This window comes from Canis aureus, chromosome 14, assembly GCF_053574225.1.
Source record: "Canis aureus isolate CA01 chromosome 14, VMU_Caureus_v.1.0, whole genome shotgun sequence".
Taxonomy (NCBI): Eukaryota; Metazoa; Chordata; class Mammalia; order Carnivora; family Canidae; genus Canis; species Canis aureus.
The window spans coordinates 41,018,560-41,034,870 of record NC_135624.1 but is presented as its reverse complement, the minus strand read 5'-3'; the positions used below and the strand labels follow the sequence as shown (position 1 = coordinate 41,034,870).

At 63.8% G+C, this 16,311-nt stretch overlaps 2 protein-coding genes across 6 annotated transcripts; both read left to right on the top strand.

Moving 5' to 3' along the window:
• Positions 1 to 210: 210 nt before the first annotated feature.
• ZFTRAF1 (zinc finger TRAF-type and ring finger containing 1) lies at positions 211 to 14,672 on the top strand. Of its 5 annotated transcripts, XM_077847719.1 has the most exons (5): positions 3,127 to 3,519; positions 11,189 to 11,427; positions 12,114 to 12,325; positions 13,717 to 13,804; positions 13,915 to 14,051. In XM_077847719.1, the coding sequence occupies exons 1-4, from the start codon at positions 3,142 to 3,144 to the stop codon at positions 13,764 to 13,766; spliced, it is 879 nt and encodes a 292-aa protein (XP_077703845.1). In that variant the 5' UTR covers positions 3,127 to 3,141; the 3' UTR covers positions 13,767 to 13,804; positions 13,915 to 14,051. The 5 variants fall into 5 exon arrangements, with proteins under 5 accessions (XP_077703843.1, XP_077703842.1, XP_077703845.1 ...); XM_077847717.1 differs by lacking the exons at positions 3,127 to 3,519; positions 13,717 to 13,804 and adding an exon at positions 211 to 660 and having other exon boundaries at positions 13,915 to 14,672; XM_077847716.1 differs by lacking the exons at positions 3,127 to 3,519; positions 13,717 to 13,804 and adding an exon at positions 2,900 to 2,965 and having other exon boundaries at positions 13,915 to 14,672.
• Positions 654 to 1,987, top strand: TMEM276 (transmembrane protein 276). The gene is made up of 2 exons (XM_077847722.1): positions 654 to 986; positions 1,197 to 1,987. Exons 1-2 carry the CDS (start codon positions 894 to 896, stop codon positions 1,680 to 1,682), a joined length of 579 nt encoding a protein of 192 aa, XP_077703848.1. The 5' UTR covers positions 654 to 893; the 3' UTR covers positions 1,683 to 1,987.
• Positions 14,673 to 16,311: the final 1,639 nt, after the last annotated feature.

Sequence of the window (16,311 nt, the reverse complement as noted above, 5' to 3'; positions counted from 1 at the left end):
TCTCAGCCCCTCCCCTCCCACCGCCGCCCAGACCGCCCTCCCACCCGGCCCCGCCCAGACCGCCGTTACAGTCCCGCCCACACCCTTCCCAGCCCATCAGCTCCCTTCGCAGCTCCGCCCACAAGCCCTTTCACAGGCTCCGCCCCCCGCAACAGCCCCTCCCCTCTGCCCGTACCCCTCCTCCCCTTTCAGCCCCGCCCACAGCCCTCCCCTTCACAGCCCCTCCGCTAGCCACGAAGCCCTCGGAACCCCGCGGGTGCCTTACCCGGATCGGAGGGCCGAGCTCCCTCCTCCGGGTGGGCCCTCCGCCCTCGCAACCTCGTCCGGCTCTCCTCGGACTCCCCCTTCGCCCAGGCCCCGCCCCCCGCCGCCACTCTAGCCTCCGCTCCTCTCGTTGGTTCGCGCCCGGCCCGCGCTGGGCTGGAGCCGGGGCCCCGGCGGACGGTGGGGCGGCCGACTCCGGCCTACTGTTCGCCGCCGCGTCGGGGCGCTCAGCTAAGCCGCCGTTGAGGGCCTGCACCGTAGCTGCTCCCAGGCCCGGTTCCGAAGACGGCGCCTCCCCGAGCGCAGGAACCAGGCCGAGTGGGCCTGCGCATGACTCTCCCCGAGGCCCGGAACCCCCACTTGGACTCCAGGGCTCCAGAACTCACGGCCTCCCAGGTCTGACTCTCTTTCCCCCTTCTTTTCTCAGCCTAACTAGGTTCTTCTTCCCCACAGTTGTGTCCGGTGCCTCAGGGCCCCAGAAAGTTTCGGATGAGCCTATCCCAACACTTAGAGATGGGGCTCTGGAACCTGGGAGTCCTGGAGAATCGCCCTTAGGGCTCCTGGTCGAGGGCTCCTTCCTTAAGTTCTGAGTCCCCTTCCTGTTTCACATTCACTACCCCCGAGGTACCATGGCCTCCAAGCCTTGGAATGAGTGGAGTACCACCCTGTCCCACCTGACACTGGGAGTGGTGTCTCTGCATGCAGCCGTGAGCACTGCCCAGGTGAGTACACTGGGGTGGAGCAGGGGTGTGACCCACTCACAAACTGCAAGGACCTGAATCGGGTCCAGTTCCCCGGGGTCAGGGAGAAAGGGTGGTGCGAGCTTGAGTCTGGGGGCCAGGGTTGCATGAGACCCCCAGACCTTTCTCTGCCTGAAGGAAGGTCCTTGCTCTTTTTTTCCCCTGCATCTCCTTCTATCCTTGTGCTGACAGGCAAGTCGAGGGGCGGCTGCTGGCTTCCTGCTCCAGGCCTTGGCCTCTGCCACCTTGCTGGCCCCAGGGCTGGGCACAGATGAAGACTCTCTTGCTGGAGCCTGGGTGGCCACTGTCATCGGCCTGCCCCTTCTGGCCTTTGATTTCCATTGGGTGAATGGGGACCGCTCCTCTGCCAACCTGCTCCTGGGAGGAGGGATGGTGCTGGCTGTGGCCGGTGACCACCTTGGTGCTGAGGGTCGCTCTGTGGCTGGCCAGGCAGTGGTGCTGGTGGTTGCAGTGACTATCCTCATCGTGGCTGTTTTCACAACCAACACTTATGGAATGTGGGGGGGTGCGATGTTGGGTGCTGCAGGCCTCCTGAGCCGGCTGGAGGAAGACAGACTGCTGCTGCTGCCAAAAGAGGACATCTGTCGCTGGGCCCTTGCTGCAGGCAGTTGGGCCTACCACCGAGCCCTGCACACACAGCGCCTGCAGTGGGAGTGATGCTTAGAGACAGCATGGTGGGGCTTCCGTCCTGGCTACCGCTTCCCTCTCCCACAGGCCTGCTCCCTTAAGGATGGACTCTCGGGTCTCCCAAAAAGAGCTTGCTGCAGGGTGATGGATGCCTTGGTTAGGAGGCTGAGTCCAGGCACCACCGTCCCTCCTCTGCCTGAGTGTGGGAACTCGCCTAGACCAGAATGAAGGGGATGGGGCCCCAGGCACATTTTGGGGCCTGCTGCTGGGCAGGCCATGGTTGTGGATCCAGAGAGAGGCTTGGTCTCCAATAAACCTTAGGGAAACAGCAGGAATATGGAATCTGCCCATTCTTGCAAGGGATCGAGGGATCCTCCAGTGAGCTTTCTAAAGCTTTAGGGCAGCAGCTGGTTTCCTTGTGCAAAAAAGGGGAATATCCTAGAACTAGCCCTGGGGCCTCACTCGGCCTGACCTAGTGGCACCTTTGCCAGGAGGGCCCCTAGATTGAGAAGAACTCGTCCTGGGCCTTTGCTTTCCTGCGACACGGTGGAGCTCTGAGTATCCTTGCCCAGCATGGCAGGTGACCCTCTGGGACAGTGACCGTCACGGGCTGCCAATCGGGATGGGGACAGGGGAGGACTGTAGTACATCTGTATTACGGCTGTCCTCAGAAATGCACCTTCCCTCCCAGAGCTAACTCGACGTGTGCTCATTCGCCCTCTGGCCTGTGCAAGGCACGTCCTTATGTCCCCAAACCCTCACGCTCCTCACCGGACCCCTCTTCCATTCCCAACCCCGGGATTAGGCAGAAAGGTGGTTTAAATTCGAGGTCCAGGGCCCTTTCTCGGGGAGTATCTCTGCTTGCGTGCGGTGGAAGCAACGGCCGTCAGCTGGTCCGGCAGCAGAGGGGCGGGACCGGCCGGCGGGGTTCTCGGCCGAGCCTGGCCACAGCGCCGCGCATGCAGCCCTCAGTGTTGCGGGACAAAGGCGCACGCACACCTCCCTCGGGTGGCCCTTGGCTCGGGGGCCGCACCCTAGAGGACCGGAAGCGGCGCGCACGCCCCCATCCCCAGGACTTCCCCCGCCCCGCGCCCCTCCGCAGGCCGCCGGGGGCCCCGCCTCCTTCCTGCCCACTTTCTGCAGGGGCGGGCCCTCGGGCGTCCTTGCGCGCCCATTGGCCCCGGCGGACGTGCCGTCTAGCCCCGAGCAGCGCTCCCATTGGCCCCGCGCGGTCACGTGACGGGGAGGCCGAGGGGGCGGCGGCGGCGGCAGGGGGGGCGCGCAGCGAAAACAAAGATGGCGGCCGCGCCGGGGTCGGTGGCCGCGGCGGCTTCGGGGCGACGCGCGGGCCGGACCCACTGAGGCGGCGGCGCAGGGAGCGGGGCTGCGGGGTCGCGGCGGCGGCGAGAGGGCGGCGGGAGCGCGCGGCGCCCCTAATCTCCAGCCGCGGGTGCGCGCCGGCACCCGCCCGCCGGGCCGACCGGCCGCGATGTCCGGCGCGGAGGAGGCCGGCGGGGGCGGGCCGGCCGCGGGGCCCGCGGGCGCCGTGCCGGCCGGAGCCGGGGTCGGCTCCGGGGTCGGGGTCGGGGCCGGGCCGGGGGCGGCCGCGGGGCCGGCGGCGGCGGCGGCGCTGGGCGAGGCGGCGGGGCCCGGGCTCCCGGACGAGGCGGGCCTGGCCGGCGCCCGGCAGCTGCAGGAGGCGGCCGGCGACCCCGACGCGCCGCCCAAGAAGCGGCTGCGGGCGGCCGAGGCGGCCGAGGCGGCGGCGGCGGCGGCGGCGGCGGGCAGCGGGAAGCTGGAGGAGCGGCTCTACTCGGTGCTGTGCTGCACCGTCTGCCTGGACCTGCCCAAGGCCTCCGTGTACCAGGTAGGGCCGCCGGCCCGACCCCGACCCCGCCCGGCCGCAGCCCTGCCGCGGCCGCCCCCTCCCCGCGCCCCCGGCCCTCGGAAGCCGGTCTGAGCCCCGGGGCCCGGCAGGCGGGTCCTGGCGTCTGTTGGGGAGCTCTCCTCTCGCCTCCTCTCCGCGACCAGCTTCTTTCCCGGCCTCGCTTCCCTTGTTTCTCGACTCGAATGTTATTTCTCCTCTTTGCTTTTCAGCCTTCTCCGCTGCCCCAGCTCAGCGCTCCCCAGCCCACCCTCTGAGTTGGCCCCGAGGAAGCTGGTGACAGACGCCCCCCCATACACCCCCCAGAGTCGGTTCCCCTCACTCTGCATCCCTGGATTCGGGGGATCCTGGTGCTCCCCCTTCACTCAAGAGCTTCTTCTCTATTCTTTTAGCAGCCACACCCCCGAGAGCTGTCTTGAAGCTTCTCTCCTATACCTTCTGTCTCCCAATTGAAAGAAGGGATTTGATCACGTTTTGTCCCTCCTGTCGTTCCTGGTCTGGATCAACCACCTGCATCGAGCCCCACGGTCTGGGTCCCTTCTCTCTTCCCAGCCTGGCCTTGTGCTGTGTGGTCCAGATACGCTATGTCCTAAGTTAGACTCCCTCCCCATCCCGCCTGACCCACACCAGGCCCGGCTTCTTAGGCTACCAGCACTCCAGGAGGTGTGTCCACCCCCCTTCTCCCAGGTGTGGGTCCAGAATAGTGGCTGGACCCAGTCCTTAACCAGCCAGAGCCATCAGAGAGGGCACTTGGCCCCGGTGGGCCTGCCATTGCATCACGAGCAGCAGGGGCCACACGCTGGCCCAGGGCTGTTTGCAGTGTGCTGCCCTCTTTGTTCATCTGTGTCTCCACCTCATCCTCTGACCTGGATACCCCTTCTTCCCAGTGCCCCTGTGAGGGCTAGAACACGTTCGCGATCACCTTTCTTTGCACTTTCGGGAGTTGGTCGCTGCTGCTGGGGCCTTGTTTTCCTGCTGTTACTCTGACTGGGGCAGTGGGTGAGAGGGCCGTTGTAGTAAGCAGTACGAAGCTGACCTGGGTTGCCGCTTCCCCAGCCTATAAGTCTCCAGGTCCTTTCCTACTTTGGCATGAAGTAGCTTAGGAGGACCCTGGTGTGCCCAGGTAACAGAGGAGGGAGGAGGCGTTGGCAGGGGAGTGGGTTGAGTTCTCTGGGTGGAGGATACTGGCTCTCAGCCTACCCTGGCGAGAGGCCCTTGCTCAAGAACACCGCAGGTCTTCTGACCCCACTGGGGGAATGTTTCCCATAGCCCCTCGGCCTTGGAGGTGCTACCCTCAGGAGTTGTGTCCTCTCTGGTCCCCTTTTTCCTTGCCCGTGATCTTTTGATCCTCTTACGTAGAAGAACTTTTCCTTCCTCGGGTCTTAAATGAGAGCCCAAACAGCCATGCTAATGATGAGTGGGAGGAGGGTCCCAGGGGAATTTGGGGGAGTCTCCCATCCTGTGTTAGACCTGGACCTGGCATGATGATATGATGACAGGCCACATGATGCCGCCTCCTGGTCCACTCAGCACAGAGCCGAAGCTCTGCCTCTGGCCAGAGCCACTGTGATGGGGCCTCTGAGCCTGGCTGGTTCAAACTGGCCCGCACTGTGCTGGGAGCTGAGCTCTGTCCTGGGCGGGCTGAAAGCAGGCAGCTAAGCAGCTGTGACGGATAGAGTGAAGGAGCTGAGGCAGCCCGACCTGTGGCCCTCCCCAGGCCTAGTGGGCTCTGCTGAGCAGCTGCCCTGGAAACAGGCCTGCTAAGCAAGGAGAGTGAGGCTAAGCTGTGGGCTCTGGCACTGGTCCCCTGCTCCACCTCCATCCTTCCCAAGTGACAGCCAGGCCTTGGTAGGGAGTTGTTTCCCTCTCATCTCTAGAGGCCTGGAGAAAGCTCTAGAACATGTTATCAGTGGTGGAGCCCTTGGCTCTAGAAAGGTTGACCAGAGACCTTCCACGGGTCAGCATTTGCTTTGGAAGCCATGCCATGGGTCAGGAGCACACCTGGCAGGATGCATAGCAGTGCCCATGAGGGGCCTGAGGGATGAGCCAGAGGAAGGAGGGAAGGCTTCTTGGTGATTCCTGCCGCATACAACCCTGGATGGGGACATTAAGGGTAGGGGTTGGGGTGGGCCTGGAGGCCTGGGCCATTACCTGGTTGCATCTGAGCTGGGTTTGCTCCCAGGAGGATTTGGTCAGCAAGTGACATCAGTCCTACACATGCTGTCTCGCAACAGGCAGACACACAGCTTTCTGTGTGTCCCTGGTTGGGGCCTGTTATTAGCCATCACCTCGTGGCCTGGGCTCAGCCCCTCCGTTTCTGCTGGCCTTCTTTGGTAAGCCGTGTTGACTAGCCATTTCCGGTGGGCTGGTGTCGGGCACGTCATACGTTCTGTTCTCCTGACCCACCAGGACGAATGGTTTGGGGCAGGCACCAGGTGGTGCCCAGCTCTGGGGTGAGGAGAGTAACCAGTGGCCGTGCTGAGTCCTGTGCACTGTGCCTGCCTGAGCCTGGGGGGCAAATCCTTGGGTCTCGAGTCGGCTGAGTGTATGGTAACTTGAGAGCTTGCCCTGTGGCCACCAGACCCCACCTGTGCACTGCCAGGGGAGCTTCGGTGGTGGCAAGAGCTCGCCTTGAACAGACTTGCCCCCATTCCCAAGTCTGAGCGCCTGGCTCCGCACAGCTGGCTCTCCTACACATCTGGCATGCTGAGCCACACACCTGGGCTGGGGAACTTGCTTTGGTGTAAGAGCAAGATGCTCATGCAAATGGTTTCCCCCGTGGCCTACTTTACGCAGGTCAGGCCAGGGACAGTAGGTACGGCAGGTGCTTTGATGTTCTCTGCAGGTGTTGGGTGTGTCCCTGGTGACTGGCCTGACCGGGTTTGGGGCCACTCACCAGAGTCGCAGGCAGGCACCGAGGTCGGGGCAGAGGGCTGGAGTGAGTTGCAGCTGGGACACTCACGCGGGACAGGCAACAGGTGTGTGCGTAGATGCAGACTGCGGCTCCGGGGCAGGGTGCCCGGGTGCCTTGCGTGTGTGAGTGCCTTCTGTGGGGGAGGCACAGCCTTGGTGGTGCCTGGAGCAGTGCACGTGTACCTCCCCCGCCCCCACCATGTTCTCAGCCTGAGAAGTTCCCTGTGATCCCCGGGGTGAAGGAATAGTCAGGGGTCTCAGGATGTGGCCCCCCAGCTGGCTTTCTGGCCTGGCACTCGCGGCCTCAGACCTGCCCCCAGCACATTGCTCCTGTGCCCCTTCTACCCAGCTGCCGTCTTCCATCCCTCCTCCTCTTCCAGGGCCCCACAGAGGCAGCGGCTCCGTGCTACAGGATGCTTGTCCTCACTTGACTGGGGCACTTGCCGGTTTCTGCCCTGTGGGGGGTGGGTGTAGCTTGCTGTGCCTCTCACCCCTAGGGTCTCCTGTCTCCACCAGGACTCGGGCCCTGGCACAAGGAAACTGGTTACTTGATTGGCGTCACATTGGTAAAAGGCCTAGAAAGCAGGGGTAGGCCCGTCTCTGCCCAGGCCCGGCCGCATGGTCGCAGGCCTGGAGAAGCCTCCAGTGGTTGTCAGCGTGCCCAGTGCTGCAGGCTCTGTTCCCGCTGATCTTTAAGGAATCCCCCATGGGGCTGCCCACCCAGCTGGCCTGGGATCCTCTTCCCTAGTCCTGCCTCATGCTTTGGGCTGAGAAAGGTAGCAGAGTAGAGCTGCGGAGGTGAGTCTGCTTCTCTAAAACGAGCATTGAGAGGAGAAGGTTTCTGAGCTCTGGCTGTGTGAGAAGCTGGGTTTTATGTGGTGGTTACTTGTCATTTGAGTTGCTTTTTGATCCAGGGAGTATCTACATCTGAGCAAGAACGTGGCTATGGGGTTGATTGGTTCCCATCCGGATCCTAGGTCTTGAGGTGTGACACCAGGACTTCAAACCCGAAACCTGGTGGAGTGTTAGGGCTTGGCTTTACCCAAAACAGCTGCATCCCTTGGACACTGTGAGGTTCGTTCTTTTTTCTTTTCTTTTTTCCTTCCTTTCTTCCTTCTTTCTTTCTGATTTATTCATTTACTCATGAGAGACAGAGAAAGACAGGCAGAAACACAGACAGAGGGAGAAGCAGGCCCCTCACAGCCCAATGCAGGACTTGCTCCCAGGACCCCAGGATCATGACCCAGGCAGAAGGCAGGTACCCAACCGCTGAGCCCCCCAGGTGTCCCTGTGAGGTCCTTTCTTAAGCCCCTTGAATAAAGGGATTGAGGAGACCTCAGGCCAAACCTGGGGGAGGGGGACATGGGGTGCCTGCAGCCCTGATGGGCATGGTGAAGGGGGCCTTCAGCTGTGCTGAGCAGCAGGTTTGGGGTTAGTGCCTTAGTTGTGCTTTGGAGGCTGGGCTGCTCACATCGGCCTAGGTGCGAAGCCTTCCTGGAGCCCCTGGCACCTGAGGGGTCCGTGCACTCCAGGCTTAAGAGAGGGCCTAAAAGGCCGATTGGCCAAGGCTTGGTTTCCAGGAGTTGGGGAGGAAGGTATTTTCTAAGGCTCTCTTACGGCCCAAGGCCTGGGATCAGGGCTCCTCCTTGTGAGGTTGGATGGTACATTCAGCGCCCCTGTCACCCAGGGGAAAGCTGGCCTGGGTGCATGTGAGCTGCCTGTGGCCAGATGGGGTTGATGGGTGGTGTCCTCAGAGGACAGGTATGAATGCCCGCTCCTGGGGCATTTGCAAGGGGCTTGGGGGCTATTGCCGTGGCTTGGGTGGGACTGGAGGGTCCACGGGTGAGGGAGGGCATTTGCTGAAATCACATGCCTGTGCCAGGAGTCCCTCTGAGGCCTTGCAGGTGGCAGCCCTGTGATGGCCGTGGTGGGTTTTCTTCTGCTCCTGTCATGTGCTGGGGGCTGAGCTTGCTGTCATACGTGTTGTCTCACCTCACCCCTTCAGCACATGATGAGGCTAGTCCTCTCCCTGTCACTTCTTGTGCCTGAGGAAAGTGAGGCCCAGAGAGGGAAGCAAGAAGCCCAGGTCATGCAGCTGGTGACCTGTAGGCTAGAGGTCAGACCAGCATCTGTCGGGGGAAGCCCTGCAGTGTTCTGTGTTGGGCTGCCCTCTTCCTGCCCCCCTCCCATCAGGATCTTCCTGGCTGGGTGGGCGCTGCAGGGGCTGTTTCTTGGGGTACCTAGGCTCTTGGAGAATTGGCTCTAGCATGCCGAGTGGGGCATTCTGGCCTGCCCTAGCTGTCCATCAGAGGCTTGTGCCCAGCTTGTGGCTGCGCAGACCAGGGGAGGTGCAGTCCAGCCCAGCCACCGAGGACGCTGCTCTGTGTTACCGTGTGGCCAGGCCTGCATGTGAAGTCGGAGTTGTGCTCAGGTCAAGGAGGACCTGGGTAGCGGGGAGGGCTCTGGGGCTTGGTGACCCACCCTGCTGTGGACAGACCAGCTGGGCCCAGACCAGCCACCTGGTTTTTACCCAAGAACATCCCTTGGCTAACCATGAGGTGCTGGCTGCATGTGGACGTCCGCTCGTCCCTTGGCAGGGCCAGCAGCACTCTGCAGCATCTTGCTGGCTCACTGTCTTTCGACTTAACAACGGAGCTGTTGTGGCCTAAGGGGCAGTGACCTGCCTCCCCCAGAGAAGGGCAAGAGTCCTACTGCTCCACGGTGCCCTGTCACCTATGGCTCAGGAGGAGCGGGTGGGAGCTGGCCTGGGAGCTTGGAGGTTCCCTCAGCCCCCGGGGAATAGGAAGAGACCTGCTGGCAGGAGTGTGCAGGCCGGCTCTCTGCGCCCCAGCAGTGGACTCTGAGGGTAGTGCTGGGAGGTAGGCAGCCATGTGCTTGGCCCCCTTGGTGTGCCTCAGGAGCGTCTCGGACTCCATGTGAGTCCCTCACCCTCAGCCCACACCCTGCTGCTCTGCCTTGACGCAGACGAAGCCAGGTGCGTTCCGTTGCTGTTCCGCTCAGGCAAGTGGTGGCCACGCTGGTTGTGGCTTCACTTCCAAGGGGAACCCTGAAGTCTCCTCCATGAATAAGTAGTTAGATGAGCGTGAGCACCGTCCCTTGATGCCTCCCGCGAGCTGCAGCAGTCTTCCCTCGGGCTGTGGTTTGACGAGCCTCGGGCCCTCAGTCTGTGCCTCCTGCCGGGTGGAAAGGGCCTGTGGTGTCTGTGCCCTCCCCTCCCCTCACAGTGTCTCTGGCTTCTCCATCCACCCCTGGGGGCGACGGGAGAGGCGTCCTGGGAGCAGGCCCCAGCGCAGCCCGGCGGCCTCTGGGATCCACCCCCCAGCCAGCCCATGTGTCCGGAGCTGGCACTGCCCCCCTGCAAACCTGAACCCAGCCAGCTCCCCTTCTCATCTTGCACACTTTAATTTTTGGCCTGAATTGAGATTTCAGTACAGATCGTCTGTGCCGTGTGCGTGCACGTGGCTTCTGTCCTCAGCACGTCAGTCCCATTGCCCAGAAGACCCCGGGCCCAGCACCCCGTGCGACGGGCTCAGTTCAGGGGACACAGACCCCTGAGCTGATGGGACAGCAGTTGGTGTTTATGAGCGTCCCACGGGTGTGGCTGTGGCCGGGCAGAGGCGTGTGCTGCACAGCGTGCCCCTCGGAAGCGTTCTGGACCTCGAGGGGAGCCTGGAGGGGTGGCTCTCTGGAGGGGTGCCACGGCGGGCAAGCCCGGGCCAGCTGCTGGCGAGGCCTGTGACAGTGCCATGTGCCCGTTCACCCTCGCCCGGCTGTGGGAGGGTTCCAAGTGAAAGTCCAGCTGCCCTGAGCGGAACGCCCTGTGCCCCCCACAGCCTTCCCTAACCTCTGCCTCCACAGGGTTTGACCAGCTAGGGCCAGGCCTGGGGAGATACGTCTGCCCAAGGCTTTGCCCTCGTACATCTCCTTTCTCCGTGGGCCTCCTTCCCCGCAGCCCGTGTAGTTCTCTGAACGGCACCCAGTGGGAACTCGAGAGGCAGGTGTGGAACCAGAGACCCAAGACAAGAGCAGAGACTATCACAGGCGCAAGGCTCCCAGCAGGGCAGGGTGCTGACACGCAGTGTCTGGGCCTCAGAGCCGCGGGGTCAGAAGGGGAGGGGCCTCCCTTCTGCTGCCCGTAGCCCTGTAGCCCCCGTTCTCCGGGCCTGCATGGGACACACACACCCTTGACCCAGGCCAGCTAGGCCGCCCCGCCTGCCACTCTCTGGGCCACCAGCTTTTAGGAAAGTCCCTGCAGGAAGCCAGCCTCACTGGGCGGGTGGCAGCTATCTCTCACCTGTGCTGGCCAGGGAGGGCTGGGTCGTCTGAGCAAGGTCCCCAGCCCCCGCACGGGCTGCCGGCTAGGTGCCGGGAGCCCGCGTCCCCACAGGCGTCCTGAAATCAGGGCCTCTGGGGGCTCCTGAGACAGTCCCTGGCTCCAAGCCCCAGTGTGGCCAAACCGGTCACCACCAGCGGGCCCACCTCAGTGCGGATCCGCAACGTCTGCAAGCCGCCGAGGGCCACTTTGAGTCACCTCGCTCTCCACAGGAACCCCCCTGGCCGTGGGCCTCCTGAGCGGTGGCCCCGTCTGCCGAACAGCAGCGTGCCCGCACCTGTCCTGGCCAGCAGGCCCTCCTGCTGCGGCCAGCGGCCCGGCTGGCGCGTGCGTGTGTGCACGTCCTGCAGGTCTGTGAGCTCATCTCCCTTTCCTTCTTCGCAGTGTACTAACGGTCACTTGATGTGCGCTGGCTGTTTTATCCACCTACTAGCAGATGCCCGGCTGAAGGAGGAGCAGGCCACGTGCCCTAACTGTCGTTGTGAGATCAGTAAGAGCCTCTGCTGCCGCAACCTGGCTGTGGAGAAAGCCGTGAGCGAACTGCCCTCCGAGTGTGGCTTCTGCCTGCGTCAGTTTCCCCGTTCCCTCCTGGAGAGGCACCAGAAGGAGGAGTGCCAGGACAGGTAACCTCCTGGGGGCCCAGGATGGGGCTGGCGAGGCCCGGAGCGCCACCTACTCTGCTTGGTCCCTGCTGCCTGGCCTGGCCTTGGCTCCTGCACACCTAGCCCAGTGACAACCCGGAGTTCCCTCGGGGGCCAGGGTGGAGCTGCTCGGGGCCCAGGCCTGGGGGGGTGGGTGGGCAGGAGTGGGCTGCAGAGCGCCGGTCGCTTGGATCTGGACCCAGTGGCTGTTGGGACATCGCCCTGGCTCTCCAGGGCTCTCTGGCTGCGTGGTGGCCTCATAGACCTGGCTGTCCTTGGCATCCTTGAGCCCAGGAGAGCATGGCAAGCTCCGGGAGCTCGGTGCGAAGCTGCATGGGCACCCCGACCCGGTCCCTGCCCGTGGAGTCAGGCCACTGAGACTTGCATAGGGTCCAAGATCACAGTCAGTGACCACTGTTTTCAAGCAAGAGAATCCTCACAGCAAAGGGTGTCGGTGGCGTGCGTCTTCAGAGCTCTCGTGCGCTGCTTTCCTGTCTCCCACACACACTCTGACCCCTTCCTGGGGCTGGCACATGGTGAACATGTCCTTCGAGGGGTAACCTGTGTACGGGCAGGGGACCGAGCAGAGGCCCACCCTGGAGGACCGCTGGGCAGAGCCACCTGCCACAGGGCACAGGCCGTGACCACGGTGCTCACCTCCTCCCCAGGGTGACCCAGTGCAAATATAAGCGCATCGGCTGCCCGTGGCATGGCCCTTTCCACGAGCTGACGGTGCATGAGGCTGCATGTGCCCACCCAACCAAGACGGGCAATGAGCTGATGGAGATTCTGGATGAGATGGACCAGAGCCACCGCAAGGAGATGCAGCTCTATAACAGCATCTTTAGCCTGCTCAGCTTTGAAAAGATTGGTTACACAGGTGAGGCGCCCCGCCGCCCACTGCATGCCGCACAGGCTGGGGGGGGGCGGGTGGCTGGGAGCCTGGGGAGCTGTGGGCTCTGAGCCGTGGGCACGGGCCCTGCTGGATGGCCAGGCTCTGGACAAGCTTTGGTGAATGGGAGGACACCTTGGGGGAGAAGACGTGCCAGAGGCCAAGCAGGGGAGGGGCCGGGGCAGGACCCCAGGGGCACCTGCATGGCTCTCAGAGGCCCTCTCACCTGTCCTCCCCTCCCTGGCCCTGCCACCCTAACAAGGTGGTGTCCCGCTGCGTGGGGCTGCACAGCCCTTGGGACAGTCAGTGTCTAAGCAGAAGGTGGGTGTGTCTTGGAGGGCCCGGCAGCTAGGGGCCTGCCCTGCGGAGCCAAAGGCAAGAAGAGCACTCAGCACAGCCGGTCCTGCCTGCAGGCACTGACTGCAGTGGCCACGGGCCTCCTGAGGCCATCAAGAAGATGCTCAGGGGCAGGGCTCCTGAATGAGCTGAGGGTGCTCCGCTCAAAATGCAGAGCTGGGAGTGGACGCCCGGGGACGGGCAGGCTGGATCACACCCAGGCCCACTGGATCCCGTGGGCTCTCCTGGCCCCGGCCACTGCCTTTGGACACGCTGGGGAGCAGGAAGCAGGCCAGGGCCTGGTCCAGACACAGAGAACAGCGAGAAGCACCTGCTGCCACTGGGGCCACTGAGGGAGACCGCGGCCCTCTACGGCTCGGCCCACACCAGGCAGCCGGCTCAGAGCGTCAAGGGCGGGCGCAGGCAACCAGTCACACCACGCTGCCTGGACCGGGCCTGGCTAGGTGTGGGCCCGCAGGGGCCTGAGAGGCGAAGGGCCCCGCAGCCTCAGCAGCAGAAGGCCGTGGGCCCTAGTTAGTTGCAGCCTCAGCTGCCCTGGTGGGCGCCATGGCACAAACGGTCCAGGCCTCGCCTCGTGGGTCTGGGCGGGCTGAGGCATCGTGATCGTGGCGGTGGCTGGGCGGGGATCCCCGTCCACACAGGAAGGACTGGCCGCCTCCGTGGAGGGACTCGTGGGCCATGGGCCCCGGGCTGTGCTGAGAGAACTGTGTGACAGCACAGGAGCCCAGCACCGGGCCACATGCCCGCGCTCTGCCTCGCGCCCCGGCAGGCTCCCGTGCCACGTGCCTGCCCGCCCGGCGCCGCCGGCTTTCCTGGCAGCTCTGTATCAGAACCAATAAAGTGCACTTGTTCTCAGAATGCATCCTGTCTGTGTGTCTGCTTACCCACGCCCCTGGGTGGGCCTCCCTGTGCCTGGGCTGGGCCCTGGGGGAGGCAAGGAGGGCGGCCGGCGAGGGTCGGGCCACTCACTTCTCTCAGCCTCCGGACTCCCTGCAGCTAACGCGTGTCACTTCTGTTTGTAGTTGTTTCCCTAAAGCTTGTGTGCGCCTCCATTTGCCATAATTGCGTTTGATTTGCCTTGTGACAAGTAGAGCACGCTGTGTTCTCCTGGTAAGTGGCCTTCCTCCCTGGCTGAGCCTTTATCCTCGGCCTCCGGAAGGCGCCGCCGCCCGCCCCGCCCGCACTGACTGCCGGCTCTCCCGGCCTGTCTGTCTCCACAGAGGTCCAGTTTCGGCCCTACCGCACGGATGACTTCATCACGCGCCTGTACTACGAGACGCCGAGGTTCACGGTGCTGAACCAGACGTGGGTCCTGAAGGCGCGCGTGAACGACTCCGAGCGTAACCCCAACCTGTCGTGCAAGCGCACGCTCTCCTTCCAGCTCCTCCTCAAGAGCAAGGTCACGGCGCCCCTGGAGTGCTCCTTCCTGCTGCTCAAGGGCCCGTACGATGACGTCAAGATCAGCCCCGTCATCTACCACTTCGTCTTCACCAACGAGAGCAACGAGACGGACTACGTACCACTGCCCATCGTCGACTCCGTGGAGTGCAACAAGCTGCTAGCCGCCAAGAACATCAACCTACGGCTCTTCCTGTTCCAGATACAGAAGTAGGCGGCGCCGCTGGGCTGCCCCCGCCGGCCCGGCAGTGGCTTCACAGTGCTGACCATTTTAGCCAAGGAGAAGGAACAAACGCGAACATTGGGAAAGTCTGCATGCGTGTGCGAAGGTGTGAGCACTTACACCTCGCCCTCCGCCCCGCCTCCCCTGTCCCAGGCACCAGAGGCCGGGCCACCTGCAGAGGAGACGGTGGCTCAGGGACACAGCAGGGCTAAGCCCAGCGGCCGTGCCCCGGCCCCCACGCGCGGTGAGGCGCACCGTCTGCTCTGGGCCGTGCACGACCCCTGGGCCGGGCTCGGGGAGCACGCTGACTTCAGACGGCATATTTGATTGCAATTAAAAAGGCACCCTTGTTTCCTACTTTCTGTTTTGTTTGAGGGAAAGGCGTAGCTGCGATTGGACATCTGGGGAGCTGTGGTTTGGCCTGGGGGTCCGAGCCCGGAGGTCCTTGTTACCACACCTGCACACACAGCTGCACGGGCTGTGGCCTCCCTCCCGGGCCAGGGCCGGTCCTGCGGTGGCCCCAGCAGCCCCCCCCGCCCCCCCCCCCCCCCCCCCCCCGCCGCCATCTGCTGCAGAAAGGCAGGACGTGGCTGCACCCAGGCTCAGCAGATGCTTCGGAATGCAGGGGGAACTCCTGTATCTTCCCAGGAAAACAATTAAACTCTTTACAGGCTCTTCTAGAAGTTAAAAAGTTTAGCGAGAGGATCTATTTTCTGTATTCAGCCTTGAGGGCACAGCACCCTCAGCCTGTGGGGGAAGCCGTGGGCACCGCGACAAGGGCCTAGCAGTGAGGGTCGCGGGGGCCGGACGGCCCCACTCTGCAGCCTGGGGTGGTCCTGGGGCAGCCTCCACGCCCGCTGGAAGGGGGATCGTGGCCCCCCTCCTGTCTTAGGAGACACGGCTTCTGCGATAGGCTTCTGTTGCTTAAATACCAAAGAACCATGTCCTCTGCCCCTGGCCTGGCCTACCCTGGGCTTCAGAGCAGTCCCTGCCGCCCCCACCCCACCCCCAGCCTCCTGGCCCCCCATTTCCCAGGCCCTGTAGGCTCCGCAGGGTCCCTCCGGAGCTGGTGTCACCGGGTGGAGTGAAAGCCTTGCCCTGGTGTCTAGTCCAGGCGGTGGCCCTTGAGCCACTTCTCCCCGCAGGACAGCTTGCTGAGCTGTATTGAGAAGACGGTGGCAGCTTCCCGTTTGCAGCCTAGGGCGCGGGGCTTCCAGGGAGCCCTCCTGCCAGGCCACCTGCGCCTGGCCGCTGAGGGCGCCCAGAGGTGCTGTGCTTGGTTTCCTGCAGCCCGCCACACACACACCAAAGAAAGATGCCAGCCTGGCCGCTGGCACATGTGTGGGGGCTCACCCTGGTGCGGGAGGCCCACTGCCCCACTGCCCTCGAGGGCTCCCCGCCTAGTGGGCACGGAGGGTGACAGATAGCTGTGGGCCGGCTTGTGTGTAGAGGGGATGGCGCCGTGTCCTTGCAGCTCAGCGGTTCTTGGGGGGCATGCCATCTTTGTAGAGTTTCTGGATTTGAAAGCGACTGTGTTATGGCGGAGTCAGGGCAGGGCAGGCTTGCCTGAGGGACAGATTTGAGCGGGCGGGGGGGGGTGGGGTGGCACCCCAAGACTCTGCTGGGCGGGGCGGGTGAGAGGCAGCAGATCTGCACGCAGGTCAGGCATGTGGCCGGGCCTTCTCAGCCCTGCCTCTGCAGTCCCGGGGCTAGTGGCCTTGGGGTTGGGGGATGACGGCGGGCTGGGGTTCCTGGCTGCTGGGGGCATAGGGCCCACCAGTTCCGGCAGCCCAAGAGCGTGGGGGCAGGACGGCACCCACACAAGGCCCTTCTTGCAGGGGTATGTGTCTGGGGGTGGCCAAGAGGAGTGGTCATACTTCCCAGTGTCCCGTCCCCACCTCAGCAGCTGAGCCTTACGGCCTGGGGGGCCAGGTACCCTGGGAGATGGTGGTATGTCCCAGCAACGCCTAGGAGCTGGTGTCACGATGTCCTCGTG